This window comes from Battus philenor, unplaced genomic scaffold, assembly GCF_028537555.1.
Source record: "Battus philenor isolate CCGP_79_NKW_IND1 unplaced genomic scaffold, ilBatPhil1.0.hap1 SCAF_60, whole genome shotgun sequence".
Classification (NCBI taxonomy): domain Eukaryota; kingdom Metazoa; phylum Arthropoda; class Insecta; order Lepidoptera; family Papilionidae; genus Battus; species Battus philenor.
In genome coordinates, this window is record NW_027181727.1 from 1 (window position 1) to 19,665 (window position 19,665).

A 19,665-nucleotide genomic window follows, 5' to 3' on the forward strand; every position below is an offset into this window, starting at 1 on the left:
AACCATAAGGATTACTTACTAATATTGCCTATTTTTGTAAATGTTCGTATCTAGTAAGACACTATGCTATGAATTTAGAATGAAGACACTTAGGCTGAAAAAGAGTCTGCATAGACTTAATGTTAAAAATAAAAATCGGTAAAAAAAACTTTTAAGTTAAACGGTTTTTTAAACGGTTTTATTTGATACCGATATTTTGGTAGTTGTGGAAAACTATGTACCTAGTCCGCCATATTGGAACGGCGTCCATGTTGAATTTTAAGTTTTGACATAAGCATCGTGTTTTACTAATGCAGTCTTTTCATTAGATACCCATATTGAGGGGGTTAAGGAAAAATATGTAATCCGCCATTTTGTATCGGCGGCCATCTTTGATTTATAATGTTATTGATTTTATTATATTGTATTGTCATCTAAATTATATGTGTGTACCAAATTTCAGATCAATCTGACAACGGGAAGGTACTTAAATTTTCTAATTTTGACCCAAATAAATAAACAAATAAATTCCGTGCGGGTCGAACTAAAAAATAAAACCGTTTAATTAGACCTGGTGTAATATTATCCTAGTAATTTACATATGCTGTTTGACGTTTTGGTTATATGTGTATCTATCTTGTATTTGCTTTATTTGAAACTTGCAGCTCACCACCAACTTCTCTTCTGCCAAAGAATTAAGCACCAGGTCGACGCCCTTCCCTCGAGTCTCCCTCGTGACCATCTCCTCGAACGAAACGTCCCGCGAGTTACCAATGTGACTGTCTGCAACATATCACAAGCTATATTTATTTAGATTCACTTTTAACAGTTTATCATCATCATCCTTCGGCCCTGGGTCATCACTCACCACAAAGCGGTCGGCATCATTTACAAAACATTATAATCAAATATGAAATATGACATTCAAAGCAAGGATTATGAAACGTTGGTCAATGTTATATTATATTATTATAGGAAGGCATGCATGCATCGAAAGAAATGCAATAAAAATAAAAACAAGAATAAAAAAATAAAGAATCGTTACTGTTGTACTTTGGGAAACAAAGCGAATGAAGACACGTGATAAACGGGGAAAACTTGTATGGAAAGTATATTTAGATAATGTGTGAAGTATGCTAGAAAAACAAATGAGAGGCTATAAAAAGAATAAAAGAGAATAACCAATATAAATATAAAGAGTTTTAAGAAAATATTGTATAAGTTGTGTCTGTCTCCATCATGATACGAGATAGGCCTCAAATGCGGGGCTAAATAAAAACGTCCTGCCCTAAGTCAGGCGTCCCCCGTAATAAGTTGTGAATTAAATAAATAAATAAATAAAAATAAGATATCTATCTTCCCCGATGTCGTCATTTCTTCTGAAATAAATAATAAGTGCGAAAACTTATCACTTTTTAAAATAATGGATAACGGACACCTTTGAGTGAAGGAAACAGTCTCTTGATGAGGGCCCTCTTGGCGGGGCTGCCGACCGTGGTGAACACCTCGCAGCCGTGGTGCAGCGCCAGGCTGATGGCGGCCTGCCCCACGCCGCCCGTGCCCGCGTGGATCAGTATCGACTCACCCGGCTTCATTTTCCCGATCACGATCTGAGAACAAATCATACACAGCCTCGTGTAGTGTGTCCACAATATCATATGATCAAATTAAGTTTAATGAACAAAAACTTGTTAAGAATCCTATTACAGCGTGGATTTTAATTAAAAACAAAGCTTAAAAATGAATTGCCACTGTATCTACGCCCATTTGAATGAACACTTTCGACGATCTAATTCATGTATAAAGTTTAGAGAAAATTTGAACCAGTTGCGACTTATCTACCAGCTTCCACTGCTAAGCACAGTCAGCTTATATTCGCTGGTTTGTCGCGCAAAAATGCCAACAATTTTAACATGCAAAAACTGCCAGAGAAGCTCATGAAATACCAAAATAAGTGCATTTTTCTTATAAAATGACTTTGAAAACTGTTTACAAATGCAAAAATGAAATAGCAAAAATGAATCGCTTGTGGATGTTCGAAGGTCGGGGGTGTTCAAATGTTTCAATCAAACAGACGATTGGCAATCTGCGAACTTGCTCAGGAAGTAAACACCTCGTATGGACACCACGTAAGAGGCCAGGATAATGAGCCAATGGTTTCCTCCTCCATCACGACAACACAGCGCGCCACACATCGCTACGATAATTCCCGGGTTTTCGGCAAAATAAAATGCGACTGGCTGTCCATACCCGCCTTACTCTCATAATTCTTCTTAAAAATAAAAATCGTGCAGAAAGAAAACTTTTTTGACGCAATTCTCGGCATTGAACGAGCTACGACAGAGTACCAAAAGGGTCTTCTTTTCTTTAAAAACTTACAAAGTTTTCGGAAACTTTACGATGAAGGTAAGGTAGTCTTTTTTAAGTCATGATGTGAAGGCCACTGTATATAGTTATAAGTTGCAATACTCTCTCACCATGGCGTAGTACACTGTGACGTAGGCGACCAACACAGTAGCGCCCTCTTCATAGCTCCACTCGTCCGGTATCGCGCACACGAGCGCGTTCTGCAGACTGACCATGTTTGATATGCCTCGCCTGGCCATAGCAGCCACACGGGACCCGCTGGAGAATATACAATATATTTTTACTACTAATAATCACGTGATAAATTTAAAAGCCGCTTCAAACCGGTTCTATTGGAAATCTACGGAGAAGACGTATAACTAGCTATGGACATCCTACAGCTGAAATTATGGCGACGATCAAATTAAAAATGTAGATTAAAGAAATGTGTAAATATCCTACATCAGTACAAAGTATTTTTACGCTACAATCAGGTTTTGAATTTGAAGTGGTAAATATTTCAAAATAATTTGTTGTAGACAGAGTGAAAGTGACAAAAAACTCGACTACGTTGCAAACTTCTGTGATCATCTGTGAAGTGTTTATAAGTTGTGTCGTAATTTTAAACGAATATTAATGGTCAGCCCAAAGGCTGAGTCCCCTCTTGATGACCTTTGAAACCTGTAATAAGGATGTAGCGGCCCCAGGCTCCGGAGAGAGAGTTCTTGCTACGAAAGCTAAAGCTCAGGCTAAGCACGACTTGCGCCCTGCCACCTCAATACTGTGAACCTTTTATTACAACAGGGCAACGGTGACATTCCCTCTCTAAAAACATTACAGTAAGCGCTTAAAGACATGTCAAGCACATTCAAGTTTACCAAGCTGCATAAAAGAAGTAAACTATACAATATCACCAACAACTCTAAAACCTTGGTACATCTCTGGTGTTTCAGCAGCCTCGCAACCATAGAATTTATATCCGGTAATACCTCAACTCTTCAGAATTGTAAACAGATATCCTCCACGAGCATAGCTTTAATCGTATGGAGTCACGTAGGTGATCAGAACTAACTTAGCGGTCCTGCCGCAGACCTCGACGCCCTGCACGCAGTCCTGGTTCACGCGGCCACGGACCACTTCGTCCGCCTGCAGGCGCCCCGTCGCCGTCATCACGTCCCGGAAGTTCAGCGCCGAACACATCACCTGTCGCATGAACATATAATACGGATTATTTTTCTTTTTAAACAGTCTCTGTGAAGATTTTGGTTTTCTTTGTCCACTAAATGAGTTTTTCTTTGCCAAAAGAATAATATCTAAAGTAAAATAACCGTCTGCGTTCGCGCAATGGAGTCATGTGACGTGGAAAAATCATTTTTAGCAACCCTTAAATGCAATATTGATAGACAAGACATGGACTGTTATTATAAAACACATCTTCATTTTAGTCAATCTCTCAAAAATGAAGATCCTGACATCCAATATCTAATTACTATCTTCCCCGAGAGTTGTATCCGCGTGCCAGGGTAAGAAAGGCAAGAGCTTCCCCCACTTTGATTTTCGTCGACGAGATTATAAGAGCAACCTTCTGACAGAATAAACCAGAAGGTTGCGTTTTCAATTCCAGGTCTCTCATCCTAGGGCCGGTTGGTGTCGAGATAAATCTCATTTATTCGAGTATTTATGCCGATGTAAATGAACAATTTCATTTCTGTGAAATGCCTCTTTTCTATACACCGGTGACGATAAGATAACGTTGCCCCTACAAGATAATTTTCCTCTTCAACACGTAGACTCTACCCGAAGGTTATGATTATGTTGTGGTGAAAAGATTACAAAATAATTTATAAACAGTTACTTCATAATAACATTGGCAGCTTACTCAGCGGCTTGTGCACTTTCACTTGTTGCACATTCATTGATCACGGCTGAGACAGTCTGGTAGATCACAGCTTGTATCACTCAGGAGAAGTTTTGTAATTCTTCTGTACGATATGTCAAATACAATTTGATTAAAATGACTTACGTTCAATATTTCCGAGTCTCTATTCTCAGGAATGTGTGAGCCCAGTGATCCTTGGACCCAACGTAACGATGAAAGATCCCCTACCGTCTGAACGTTAACATAAGCGTGGGCGACTGGCGCGGTTTTATCTAAGTCTAGAATGAGCAAATGGCAGTACGAGCCCCATTGGTTCTGGAAAGAAAACAAAATATGAGTAAGAGCTACCCTAGACTACTTTGTTTAATATTATTTTCTGCTCACATTTTGGAAGACATTCATCATGAGGTCCTTGTTGATTCGCGGCTTGTAGAACGAGTCCTCCGGATCGAACTCCGGCGCGGACTCCCCGGTGATCACGTAGCACTGTATCAAGTTGCCACCAATTTCCTTCTTTAAGCAATTCACTAAGCCCAGAATACCGCTGTAGCTGTCGTTCTGCGCGTACAGTATTATCTTTTCGCCAGCGTCCACGTATTTCTTGACGTCGTCCATCCAAGAGTAAGAGTCGTCTTCAAGTTCGATCTTAATGCATCGTCCAATGCTGACTTCGTATTTCGGTCGCAGTAGAACTAACACTTCGCTTCCTGTCTTGCAAGCCGACACAATTGTACAGCAGTCGTGGTCAACATCAGATTCCGGCAGAACGCGTTCTCGGCTTAAAATAAACCCTTCGTTCTTGAGCATTGCCGCGCACTGCCGGAGTTCCTGACAAAAATAATAAGCCATGTCCATAAGAACTATCAAATGTTACGAGTACAAGAGGTAATTAATTCAATTTTTCAAAGAAATACTTTTTTTACGCAGTCGACCAGGAGCTAATACTTTCTGATATGGTAGTAATAGCAGCACGACAACAGCAACCTATCCTGTCAAAATTCGTTCGTGAATCGAAATGTTAGATGGGAATTAAATGACAATACTTCATGTACCATAGAATAACCAAATCATGAAGGAGCCCTTGCTAGTAAAGAAACAATATATAAAATTTAAAGTTAGGGTTCGTACTGAGCCTTCAAGTTTAGGTTTTAACCTCAAACTTTAGGCTAAACGAATACAGTGCCCTGTACCTTCAATTCGTGGGAACAACAAATTCCACATGGAACATGGATACTTCTCGCCAATAAATTTAACTCACATCATTTCTTCGCAGTAGGTCGGCTCCGACGTACAGGAGCGTATTTTCGACAGCTTCCTTATTCTTCTCGACTTTGATCTCCGGAGGCACTTTCACAGGTTGATCCGACACTATGAACAAATGCGACTGCACGTGGGGCTGCACGTCCAGAGCGCACTTTATGTTCTCAATCACTGGCAAATAACAATGTTTAGAATATTCTTCGTCGACCAGTTCCACGCACCTGATCCTGAGTGATTTTACGTTCTCGAGGACCAACTGAACGTGCTGGTTGATGACGTCTTGTAACTGCAACGAAACAATGCTGAGGTGTATTATTCTCTCTCTCTCTCTCTCTCTCTCTCTCTCTCTCTCTCTCTCTCAAACTCTCTCTAATGTAAATAATTAAATATTGATTCTCGATTAGTAACACTTGGTATTGATATTAAACTGAGAAAAGCAAAGTATATTTATTAATTTAAAAAAGTAGAATTCGAAAATTATTACCCCCGGCGCACTTCGATTGTTATCAAAAAACCGTTACAGTTTCACTAATCATATCTAGTAAATGAATCCTGATTATGAAATGAGCCGATAGACGCGGCGTAAGTAAACAACCCCCACCCCCCCCTTCTCCCACTAGTGGGACTGACGACATAGCTAAAGTCACGGGAAGTCGCTGAATGCGGGCGGCGCAGGACCAGCTCATTTTGATGATCTTTTGGAAAGACCTATTTGAGCTGTGGGCGTCCATCAGCTGAGATAACGATTCAGTAAATTTGCTGCCCATTTTTCTCATCATAGATCTCAACATTTATGAAGTGATGGAGAAGCAGTCACTCCTTTCGTAACGGTGATACATGGTGTCGTTCTCTTTACGTATAGGCAGATGCCTTAGAACGAAAGCCGTAATTGGTAAATGAGGAGAGCTGAAGACTGCCAACATAAAAAGGCATTGGAAAAGGCTTATGCCCAAAAGAAAATAAATGCAGTAGGCAGGTGGTGATGATAGTTTTAAAAAAAAATTGTATTTTACCTGCATAGCATGTTCTGGAAAATTAGGAATAAACTTGTAACGTTGCACCGCCGGCGGGCCAACGGTTGACGGCTTCTTTAATATTTGCGCTTTTTGAACACCGCACACCTCCACGCCGCCGCATCTGGAATGATTTTGATAGACATCGAATGACACCAACTAGACGGGATCCCACGGAAGATGTGGCGCAGTAGTGATCAGTCCAAACAGAGCAAACAGGAGCAGATTTTAACAATAAAGTTGTATGCTTAAGTGTCAGCGATTATTAACACAACAGATTTTAATGTTGTTTAATGTTAAAATAGTCTACCTAATGATATCCAAATCATGGTTATAGCACACATCGATAAACTTCTCCCTCGCCTCCTCCGCGTTTAACTTGGCGATCTCAGCGTAGTGCAAGTCCACGTCGAAGACCAGCCTATCTATGAAGGTAGGCAGCTGCAGGTTGCGCGTGTCTGCAGCCAGCATGGCTATCTGCATCACGTTGTCCAGAAACGCAACCCAGTTGTCATTCCATGAGACTCGGCTGCGGGTGGCTTCCACGTTACATTCCACCACACCTCGGAACTGGCCACTGGAAAACAAATAACCATGAATTCATTGTGTTAATCCCTTACTTAAGTCAAATAAGAATGGCCTTAGAATCAGATTTGATAGAAACTCCTATCAAATTGAACTATTCTGACATCTTTCAACTTCAAATAGAGTTCTTACTGCGTCCAAATCTGGGAAGAGCTCGCAACAAAAGAAATCAAATTTTTTGTGATTACTTTCCTAGTTAGAGAATATAGGCTGGATGATATACATATAATAATGTTTTTTTTTGTCTGCAAATACGTACAAAATTATTTAAAAAACTGATAGACACAGTGTTAACACATGTAATAAAAATAAGCTGTGTACTAGAACTGGTGCATCAAAAGTATTGGACCGTGGCTAGATGAAACAAACTGTGGCTGACTGCAAAGTTTGAAATATTCAAAGCTCTAACTGTATGACACTTCTTGAGTTCATATCTGAGTTGTCAAGAGGAACCTTTTTCCAATAGGGCTACTTTTCCATGGCTCGATAACTTGGAAGAAGGTCCATTTAAACACCATCAGATCCAGATCGTCTAAACTACAGATCAAAGTTAATATATAACCTGTACTGATATCCTCTCAGTTTGAGCTCCTTGTAAAAGTCTTTAGCTGACATTCGCAGGAACCCGCTGTCTTCCAGCGGCAGCGGCAGCTCCACGAACTCTTCGCCAGGGTTGTCCTCGGCGCGGATTCGCCCAGTTACCACGGTGCTGCCGTTTTCGGAGAGCTGTGATATTAAGTATTTAACGTTACTGCTGTGAAATGCTTAGTGTTAATTTTACAAAGATAATTTATTACTATTACAGTTTATTCCTTTTTCTTTTTTTCCTACGTCCTATAACTTTAAGTGACACTTCGCGTGTTATGTCTTTCATATTTTCCCATACCCCATCTAAATTGTCATCTATAGTTAAACCCTCAAAAGCATTTGTCAAATCTAATAAAGGAAGAAGAAATGGTGGACTCCAGAATGTGAAAACCCTGTTGAAAAAAAAAAGACGTAGTTACATAATTTTGACGCAACAAGACGAAAAGTTAAGTTAATTTAAGGAAGTGCAATTAGAAGCCAAAAAAGTAATTAAGAAAGCTAAAAGAGACCACCTTGACAAAATAGTCCGAGATATGGAGACCCTCGTCAGAAATAACGAGCCGAGAAAATTCTATGAGGAGGTAAGGTCATTTAGGAAAGAATACCAGTCCTCGTTACAGATGCTGGTCGGTGATACGGGAGACCTCATAATGGACATCGAAAAAAGCAAGGTGAAGTGGCGAGATTATTTTAAAGAACTGCTTAACTGCCCCTCAATAGAAAAACCGGCAACCGAAAGGTTAAATATCGAAGGAACTGTTATTGTTATTAAATATCGGAAGTACAAAAAGCGATAATGAGATTTATGAATCACAAATCTCCCGGCATTGATGGACTACCGGAATAGATATGAAAATACGAGGTGCAGATGTACAGAGAAAGTTATACGACTTTTTCTGTAAGATTTGGGAGCTAGAACGCCAACCTGGAACACATAATATGTCCCATCCATAAAAAATAATCTAGAAAAGTGTACACCAATTATCGAGGGATTGCCTCACTACCGACGGCATATGAGATATTATCATATGTACTGCTGAATAGGCTGGAACCGTATGCGGAAAAAGTTCTTGGCGACTATCAGTGTGGGTTCCGACGAAACCACAGTGCAATTGACCAAATCTTTCTTCTTCGTCAGATCATGGAGAAGAAATGGGAGTATGCTCAAAGCATCAACTCATTTAGAAAAGCTTACGATAGCATCGATAGATCTGGCTGTATAATATTGTGTGGCTTTAACATACCTGCCAAACTAGTCAGGATGGTCAAGACGGTAACATCAGAGAGCATTATGCGGGTCAGAGTTAGCGGTGAACTCACAGAAGAGTTTGCAGTAATCACAGGACTTAAGCAGGGAGATGCCCTGTCACCTTTGCTTTTTAACCTAGTTCTGGAACATGTCCTTAAAAAAGTGTCTGCGCTGGAAGGAGGAGTAAAATTGGGAAAAGAGCATAAGGTTATAGGGTACGCAGACGATTTAGCGTTAATGGGTGAAAACTGCAACGAAATCCACGAAGTCCGCGAAGGCACTTCAAGAGGAAGCCACTAAGGCGGGTCTCAAGATCAACACTAAAAAAATCGAGTACCTCCTCATGAAACGATACAAGAATAAGCGTGTTAAACGAGATGACCTTCATGTTGGAAACGTTTCATGTGCGGGAGTGGCAAAGTTCCGGTATCTAGGCTGCACCATAACGGATGACAACACCAGAGAAGAGGAGATCGATATCCGTATCCAGAACTCGCTGAGATGCAGTGCAGCACTTCACAAGGTTCTAGTGTCTAGGCTCCTAAGCAGAAGTACAAAAGTCTTTTTTTAGTTTACAAAACCATAATAAGACCAATATTGATGTATGGCTGTGAAGCTTGGACGCGAATTTTGAAAGAAGAACAAAAACTGCTAGTGACGGAACGCAAAATCATGCGGAAGATCTTGGAACCAGCAAGAAATCAAGACGGATCTTGGAGGCTCCGAAAGAATGCCGAAATTGTGACTTTAGTAGCACAGCCAAATATCATCGGCGAATATAAAGCACAACGAATCCGCTGGCTTGGTCACTTGGAGCGAATGGGATCGGATCGGAGCGTGAAGGTAGCGTACCTGGAAAAACCGAGGGGTAGAAGACCAGTGGGTAGGTCCAGGTATCGCTGGATCGATTACGTTGAGGCAGACTTGCGCGAATTGAATGTCAACCAATGGCAGACGATGGCGCAAGATAGAGGAAAGTGGAAGTCTCTCGCTTCGGAGGCCAAGACCCACTTTGGGTCACTGAGCCAGCGGAGTAAGTAAGTTTATAAGTTTAATACATTAATATAAAACCAAAATATACAAAGCTTATTCGAAGCGGTCGTTGAGACCAGTTATCAAAAGCAGCACGCACTCTTTCTGTGGAAAAATTCTTTACTGGCAATCGTGCAGATTGTTTTAGACACACTATTTTTTATCTGAAGTACCAACATTTTAACAACAATTGCATTATGTAACAACTAAAATAAGGTTTACCGTCGAAATTGACACATGTATAACTTCCTTATATTGTATAGATATATAGATACCATAGAACTACGGTAAGGGCTCTTAGTCAACTTGCCAGTAAATCGGAAGAATGATATGTATGCTTGTATTTCTTTTAAAAAAAGGCAATTCAAATAACAAAAAAATCAATTTGACAGTAACACTCGCCTCAAATTCACCGCTGAGTTCGTGTATATTGATAGTGAACTCCAGATTTTGTTCAGGGATCGTGGTAAACCTGTGGAAACGGACGTCCTCGAAGACCACGGACATGGCGCTGAACACCTGCTCGCGCATCAGCGCCAGCGTCTCCCATACCAGCACCAGGTACCCGGAACCGGGGTATAGCAATCGACCTGCAATTAACTGTACGTTACTTGGAGATAAAATCCAACGAAGATCAACATCTATATAGATCTTAATCTTATAACTTGAAAAACAACACTGAACTGTCGACATGGGAAGTGCACTTATTTATACTACGGATAAGTTTCTAGTAAGTTCGAGATAGTGCTCGGTTAAAATTTCCGAGAACCGTACATAATAATCTATAAGTAACATCAAGTTCACGCGTATTAACGGCACTTTTGTGTGTTTGGCGTTTACTTAGGTTCCATGTTTATTGTTTAGAGGGTTCTGTAAATCGTTATTTACAATAATGTGCGCAGAACTGAAACGTAAGCAAGAAATGTATCAAAGAATGTGTTTGAACATCTGTTGTGATTAGAATAGCTACCGTCGATGTAGTGGCCGGTCAGGAACTCGTTGCTCTCGTCTTTAATGCGCACGCTCACCGTGCGCTCGCCGGTGGTCAGCTTGCCGCGGGACTTGAACAGATCACACTCCCTGCAAGCAAAATCAACCTCCGTGAGACAACCCAATACAACTTTATTACTTTATGCTTAACGTCAAACTATGAATAATGATACGTTACCAGTTCTCTCCGTGCTCCCACTCTACTAAGTGCGAAATCATCGGCGTCTCCTGAGAAACTGGAAACTCGACTTCCGGATAGAGATTCGCCAGGTCAAGATCCACACCAGCGATATACAAGCTAAAAACATTTTTTGTTACATATCCATGTGGTACACCAATCACGAGAGTATTGCCAGCTCGCTTACCTTCCCAAAGCGTTGAGTAAAACTTGTATATTATCGTTACTGTCCACTTGAGACAATTCGATGTTGACCGGACCCAAGTGACTTTGTTTTAGAACTTCACGCAGAACTCCCTGATCAGCCATCTGAACCGTAATGGCCTCTTCTCCGCCCATCAGCTTGGAAATCTCTTCGAATAGGACCGGACTCTGTCGTATAAACGCCTTTTGTAGTTCATTTATTCAGTAGAAGGTTTTGTATTCACATCTGGACAGATTCTGTCGTTCTAAAGAGAACTTAAAAATCTGTAAAAGCTCTAGTCAAAACTATAAATCGACACGTAATGTAAAATATTTTCAATATATTGATAGAGATATTCAGGGCATAAAAATTATATGAATGAATAAATAAATTATCGGATTTTTACTGGATCTCTATGTAACTGCCTTCTGGTGAGTAGTGCAAGAAATTTTATGAAATGAAAATCAAAGTTCATTGAAACTTTTTGACTAGTACAATGTACTTAACATATAACAGTTAAACTTTGGTTTACGTACTTAAATTTGACATCTCTTTACTACCATTATTCCAAATTTTATTACAGAAACTACTTTTAAAATTGATCCAACGGATATATATTATAAGCCGCAAAAATGTCCGCAGTTTTGACACCCTTGGTGTTTAACGGAAAGCAACTTAAAAATTTTGTAGAAAGTGTCGGAACAACGCTGACAATAGTGAAGTGAAAACACTTGTACGATGGCTGATATGTTTTGAGGTTGACCTACCTGCAGGCTGTTGGCGAAGTATGCAGGAGATGCTTTCGCGAAGATGGAATTATTCATAAGGTTCTGAGGCAGCGACGTGGACAGCCAGCGGTCGGTTGGACCCTTTGCGTCTGGTATCACCTCTTCAAGATGCTTCAAAAGTGTAGCGCCTTCAAATATTCAATTACCAACAATAGTTTTTTTTTTATAAATAACAACTCCTTATTATTTAATGTAGATTATTATATGTGAGGGAGATGTTTTGTGAACATTTGATTATTAAAAATGAACAAACTAATGTCAATGCTTTATTAATATTCTTTGCAAGTAAAAGAATCAAGTTAGGCGGGGTACATCACTCATGCACCCGCCAGCCGTAGCGCAGGTAAGCACTGGGTGCAACGACGACACACTTAAAGTCATGAGAAGTCGGTGCGCACGCGCAGCGGCAGCGCGGCACCGGTCATCATGACTGTCTCTGCGGGAGCGCTGCGCCGCGTAGTTGGCGTCTGTCAGTCGACTCTAATGAACGAACGGCGTGAATCTAACACCAAATTAGATCAAAACCTATTCAAAATGTCCTCCCGTGTTTTTGACATATTGCTTCGACATTCCAGCTATTGAAGAATTTTTCGATAAAGATTTTTCTATAAATATAAACAGGACGTCACGGCAACTGTCTGTCGCGTAGTGAAGCAGTCACGCGACACTTACTGGTGTCCGTCACGTATCTGGAATGTAACGCGACGTCCGCGCTGTTGATTTGTTTGACCGCAATGCCTTGCGCGGTCAGCCTGTTGACGAAGTCCTGCACCGCTGCTGCCGGGCCGGCCACCACGCTGCAGCTCACCTCGTCGTGGCAAACCACCTCCAACTCCACGGGGCACAGTTCCTTTATCTAATAAATAAGATTATAGACGTAATGAAATCATCCAGAAATTTAACTGCAACTTTGTATATCCTTTAATTATTATATAGAATCTATAATAAATAATATATAAATGTTGCAAATTATACATATTGTTTGTACATATGTGAATACACTTTCTTAGATCACACTTGATTATCGTCCTCGCCAACTGGTCGGGTGATAGCTCACCTCCGCCCGCTTATCGTTCCTTTAAAAGTACTACTGCAACTATTTGTACGACATTATCTTTTAATTTGTAGTAATTTTATCTACTTGTATACGAGATTACCACGAATGTAATAACTCTTCACAGAATCTCTGAAACAAAAAGCCCTAGAGACTTGAATTTTATTATAAATATTACTTTTGCGAAGTAGGCTACTAAGCAGCAGCTTAACAGCTCATGGGATATTCATTTCGAAAGGGTTTGATTGAAAAACATGATTTCAAACCATAGGTCTTTTATGACCAGAAAATTTGTTTGGGTCTGTTAAAGTTACCAAGAATGGACTTTATGAAATTACACCCGCAGAAAGAGGTTCATGCGAAATAAAAGGAACAGCTAGCACGTATATAAATAAATCAAACTACCTAACAACGACCCTGACATGTCAGTTCATACCTTTTTGATGCCTTGGCTGACAATCGCCATAGATCCCTTGACTGTGGTCGCTTCATTGAAGGACACGGCGCAGCAGTACGCGCAGAGGATCGCCTGAGCAGCAGTGAGGCACCCGTCTGCGTAGGCGCACGCGAGCTGCCCGACGCCCTCGCCTGCCAGACCACCGGTCGTTTAACGACAAACACTTCCCACGACTGATCTTCATTAACGCGTCATAACGTCTGAGAAACTAACATCTGATCATCCAGGAAGAAAAAAGACTGTTGACGACAAAAGAAACAGATGCAGTTGGACACAGCGACACAGTGCGCTCGCAGGCCGCGCGGCCGCCGAGGCCTGCGGGCTGCGATGTGGACGCGGCGGTCCGGCCAGCGCGGCGTCGGACATGTCGGCATGAGATGAGCACATGACCCAGTTCAGGTCATCGGAGAGCGGTGTCGCCTCTTAACCGGTCTCCTCGGTAATGTGTGGTAGAAGCATCTCTCTAGCAGTAGACGCCCTCATGCTAACCTGACACTGATGATAATGGAATGTTGATTGTTTTGAACGTGTAACATAAACACAGGTAATTCAAACTAAATTCTAGCGCATTTTTATTAAGACCTTGCATCAAATACAGAACAAGCACCCCTGCCTACCAACAATATAATCCGGTTCCACGCCGACGCTGCGCAGCACGTCCGTGAGGCCTATCTGAACAGCAACAGCGCCGACGAAGCACGAGGCAAGGGCTCCGACAGAAGTTGTTTTATTCGAGTAGACAATATCTAGCAAATCTATTCCTTTAAATTTCAAAGCGTCGCGGGACCTGCGAATATTTCATGTAAATTCTTCCTTTGTTATCTTAAGATTAATTTCATAATCACACGAATCATGTAAATGATTTATAAAAGAGAAAATCTTTTAGTAGAATTATTATTAGTTAGCGCACACTGGCTCAACCTCCTCGGTACATCAACTATGCCTCACCGATACAAGAACATTCTACAGAACTGCTTCTCCTAGAGTTCATTTTATCCACACAGACTGCCATCCTTACCAAAGGAGAATGCTCTCAAACGCATTCGGCGACAAGCGGAGCGTAACGTACACCGTCTAGTCTGTCACCAGTGTCGTTCTCCTTGTTTTCAAAATGAATCAATCGTTCAATCACGTTCGTTGATCTTCTTTTACGCTGTTATACTTTTGCAGGACGCATTACTAATATTGGCAAGATCCACGGCGAAACTGTTTCAAGAAGGTTTCTTGCACTGAATTTTGATGATCGGCCTCTATTTCCCTGAGTCCACAGCTATTTATTGACTCACTCCTCGCACAGTGTCAATAATTTCGTGAGGTTTATAATTAACACTTAATGATCACTTACTTGGCGATGGAATTTGAAAACACCGTCAAAGCCTTTAGATGATTGGCTACACGTGACCATTGGTTCCCCATTCCTGAATAAACAAACCACACCGGTCTGCGCGCTCGTCCACTGCGCCGGCTGTGTCGGTGTAATGGAATACTTTTCGAGAAACCGTTACCTGAGATAAAAATAATAAAATCATATCCAATAAATTATTAAGCAATAAATTCAGAAGTTCAATTATTTGATTCGTTCATAGTTTTGCGCGCACAGGATCACGTGAAATGATCAAATTGAGCTCTCCCGTAATGATCCCTCAATTTAAGGCTTCCAAGGCTTAAAGGGTTCCAAAGGAGTTCCGATCTGAGAAGAGTTTGAACAAATTCATTGTTTTTTTTGTGACCATATCTGACCGAAGCTTTAAAAAATCCTCCATAATATAACATAATTTTTTACGGATCTTTATTTAAAAGTAGTAGTAGTTCAATTCCAATTTGATATTGCCCCTTTTAAATAAAATAAGATAACATAATGGTGGAGCTTGTTGTTCATAGCACAAAGAATAGCTCAAAATCCAAAGGTCACCAAGTTTTAGGTTGAACGGATCAAATGAGTACCATTCCGTCTATGCGAGGCAAGAACGTGAGGAACTGACTAACGAGGATATGACTAAGAATACCTTACCCAGCAGAACGTATCCTCTGTGACTGTGGTTGAGGATTCTGGTCGCGTGCACGGCGTGCCAAAGGCGCACCACCTCGACGTCGATCGGTTTAGACTCAAGATCGTTCAAGATCTTGTCTACGGCCGAGCTGGTGCGACCCGACACGCAGACAAGCCGCGGCAGATCATCCGCCGGCAAGCCGTTGTTTACCTGAAGAGCAGTTCGGACAGGTGGAGGAGGAATGTCTGCTCGCTGGTTTACGTCTCTACGTAAGTTATCAAGTTATATTTATCATCAAAAGTTATTGACCCTTCACAGGTCAATAGAATAAGTCTCTATACATGATCTGGTCGTAAGCGGCCTACCTCCAGCGCTATATAATATATACATTATATATATTTGACAGCAAGAGACAGGTGTTTTAATTAACTTTGTGTTTATGTTTGGCTTCTGTGTCTCCAAGTTTTTATTTTTTTCCCAAAAAGAATCTTTATTATGTCTTAACGAAAATACAAACAATTTTGCAAAAAACATTCGGCGAACCGCAATGCAATGCAAATATGCAATGGGGCTTTGCAATTTCGAACGTCGCCGATAGATGGTGCTAGCGGTCGATTGCCCCGCGCTGTCGTTTGAAACGATTAAAGATAATAAAATAATGATAAGAATCGACGACTCATTAAAAAAAAATCATCATCATACAAATCAAGAATAGTCTTATTCTGTGGTCTTAAACTGTTTGCATTGGGATCTACAGCTTCACCGTGTTTAAAGTAAGGGAGTATTGGAGACACCTAAACCTCTGCGTAGGGCGCTTGGTGACAAACCTTTGTCCTGGCGTATTTCTCCAATAGCACGTGAGCGTTGGCCCCACCGAACCCAAAATTGTTGATAGCGTATCTGCCCCGGCGCCACGGCCGCTTGTCCGACACTACTCGCAGGCGGCCTTCCACTAGACCGAGTATCTGTTGCCGCGGGGTCTCGTAGTGCAAGTTCGGCGGGATGCAGCCGGAGTTGTATGCGATGCAAGCCTATGCAAACAATTTTTATTGCATGTTACAATATTACAATAGATTTTTCATTGAAAAAATAACATATTAAATGACTGCAATTCGCAAGTTTGACTCCTAAGAGATGGTACATCTTGTGTAATCTGTCCTATGCGCCGCTCTGGTTGCATATTTATTTATTCATATTCTCTTTCTTGAATCGATTGAATCAATTTTAGGTAAACAAAAAAGCCAAAAAGCCAGAAACCAATATTAAATCAAGCTGCTCTACAATAACATCTATGTTTTTTTTTAATTCCTTTCACAGATGTTTACCGATGAAAAAAAAACATTTAACGCTATGGTAAAATTTCTTTTCTAATTCATTTTCGTTTAATTTTTACAATTTATCGTATTATAATTCCAAAGCAGTACAGGGAAGTTTATTGTGAAATCGTACACAGATAACGAAGTAGTTGCTAATTGTATAGAGCCTAGAGAAAGCTTGTTACAAGCTATTCTATATTTCCAGACAACAATTACATTGGAATCTGCAAAACAAGAGTGAAAGGGTTTCTTCTGGGCAAGTATGTAGCATCGTAGACCTCGTCATCGCTTAAGATCAGGCGTGGCAGAGGTCAAATGCTTAGCCTATGGAAAAAGAATTGTGTCAAACTTATGTTCTTCAGAAACAGCATACATCCAACGTATTCCTATGACTTTAACAAGTTCGTCTGACTACCTTGTGGACGTCGCTGCTGCTCCTAGTCGAGTTCTCCGTCTAGTAGTGCCAGTTACTTTCATTCGTCTGCAGATGTCCTCGCGCCTGATTCGATTTCATAGATAAATCCCAGTACAACCCTCTTCTTGACCTGTTTAAAGGCTGTAAGCTTGCCAACAAGGCCTGAAGTGAGAAACGACGTTTCGCTGCACGTTTTTTCTATTTACCAGTATCGGCAGCATTAACATTAGCATTTATACATATAGCAAATATTACACTCCGTACCGTATCTCTGAAAGCGAAGATTGAGTTTGAACAGTCAGTGAGTAAAGAGCCGAGTATACCTTGGCAAGGCTGCACATTCCGGAAGCTGCCTCACTGTGACCCATGTTGGATTTGACCGATCCAATCAACACTGGCTCTGTGCGACCGGCGGAGAACACTTGGTCGATCGCTTTCAGCTCCTCCACGTCTCCGATCTTGGTTCCTGTGCCAAAACGGTTTATTTATACCTGTCATCACAAAAGTAAGGTGCAATTGTCATTTGAAACTCTCGGGCATTAGGAAGGCAGGTCATTTTTTTCTTGATTCGTAGGACTGTCTACAATATTTGCCAAGCGCCTGTTTGTCGAAAGTTCAAATATCATTTGGCTCAGCCCAGTTTCGAAGGATGTTTTTGTCTCAAACGTGTCAGTTCTCGATTGATGCTAAAATCGCTCCACCACCGCATGCGTCAGATTCGGCTCCGTGCAACTTCTGGCTGTTCAGTAAACTCGTAAGGCTAGCTCAGATAAGCCGACACGAACGAGGAGCAAGAAACCGAATCACAGAAGGTCTGAAGGCTGTATCAAGAAAAAACTTTTCCGGACGGGATTACTTTGAAGGGGGCAAAACTGATTTGGAAAAATAAATAAGGAACTTACATTTTAAACATTTTAAGAGACACGCCGATTTTATTTATTTATATAGATCTATTTATTCACCCTTTTTACATAAACAATGGTGAATTAAATACTTTTTTAATTTATAAAATGACTTCTGGAAAACTTAGTAAGAAAAATTGAACGTTTCTTTTTTCACCTGTGCCATGAGCTTCCACGAACTCTACCGTCGAAGGATCGACGTCGCACTCCTTGTAGAACGCGTTGAGCAGCAGGCGCTGGTCCTGGCCTGAGGGGTAGGTGATGCTCTGCTCCTTGTACCCGTCGCAGTTCATCTTTGCGTGAACGATTTTAGCGTACACCCTGAAAGTTGTTGCTTCCGTAGTGAAATCGCAATGACTTTTGTCGAATCTGAGACCAGAATTAGACGAGGGTTGACTCTACAAACAACATTCTATAGACAACGATAATGTCATGAAAAGTAACGTGTGTCTGTACGTGTGTGTCAAGGTGCGGCAAGTGACTCGGCACAGACAGCGAGAGAGCGGTCGTCGTGACGAGCGGTGGCGCACTCCGGCGCCGCGCGGCGGTTGGTGTGATGATGATAAGGAACATGTTTGATATGATAATATGTGAAACTCAACCCCTAGATAAAATCATAAACCCTTGTTTAATACACTTGAAGCTCCTCAAATTTCCATCCTTGTTTATTTACGAGATAGTTCTGTTTTGTATGCCCGGGCTGGTTAGTTTAAAATCAGACGTTCAATTGATACAAGGCTACGAATAAAAGAAATCAATATCTTATCTATAGGAAGAACCAAAATAGCGCTTCTACAAAAATACCTACCAAAGAAGAAAAGCAACCTATAGAAATATTAGATAGAGATAAAATTCGTTTATTCAACATTGGAACTTTTAACAGAACTAAAACCAAACTTATCTATTTACTTTTTAATCAATTCTATTTTTGACTCTCTACTGCTTCGCAAGATGTTGTATTTGCGAAGAAGAAGCAAGAAGAAACTCCACAACAACACATCTTTTGATAGAGTTTAACACATATTAACACATATACACTTTATCGGATATAGCCTAAATGAAAATAATCAAGCTACATCACTGCCATATTCTTTTCTTCTTTATAAATCTTCGTTTATTATTTCATTAAGTAATTTAAAAGTAAATTTAAGTATATCGTGATCAATAGATGATTTTATTCAATTACTTAACATAATTATAGTATAATTAGTAATATTATGGTAATATAATGTTATGGTGTAAATCTTAAAATCATTTTTAATTACAGATAAACAAATATTATATTTGTATGAAATATTTGATGAGAATGTGGTGAAACTTTGGAACTGTGTGAAACTTTCATGGATGTAACCTATATTCAGCAGATAAATGATTTAACTTAAAAGTATTCAGGCGGTACCTCCGCGCGTGCTTCGCCCTCTGCAGCACGCACACGACCACCGCCTCGGAGCGCGCGTAG

The 19,665-nt window shown here is 40.7% G+C and overlaps 1 protein-coding gene across 1 annotated transcript; it reads right to left on the reverse strand.

The window, feature by feature from the left end:
- Positions 1 to 649: 649 nt before the first annotated feature.
- LOC137930744 (fatty acid synthase-like) lies at positions 650 to 18,013 on the reverse strand (the record flags this gene model as incomplete). Its single annotated transcript, XM_068774060.1, has 23 exons — positions 17,971 to 18,013; positions 17,628 to 17,770; positions 16,401 to 16,604; positions 15,594 to 15,783; positions 14,928 to 15,087; positions 14,200 to 14,369; positions 13,562 to 13,713; positions 12,744 to 12,927; positions 12,051 to 12,199; positions 11,287 to 11,471; positions 11,100 to 11,219; positions 10,902 to 11,011; positions 10,334 to 10,521; positions 7,625 to 7,788; positions 6,788 to 7,054; positions 6,478 to 6,601; positions 5,463 to 5,750; positions 4,589 to 5,032; positions 4,349 to 4,519; positions 3,398 to 3,528; positions 2,457 to 2,604; positions 1,418 to 1,589; positions 650 to 762 (listed from the first exon to the last, which is right to left on the reverse strand). Coding segments are annotated over exons 1-23 (4,020 nt in total), but the record flags the coding sequence as incomplete, so codon positions are not given.
- Between the last annotated feature and the right edge of the window lie 1,652 nt (positions 18,014 to 19,665).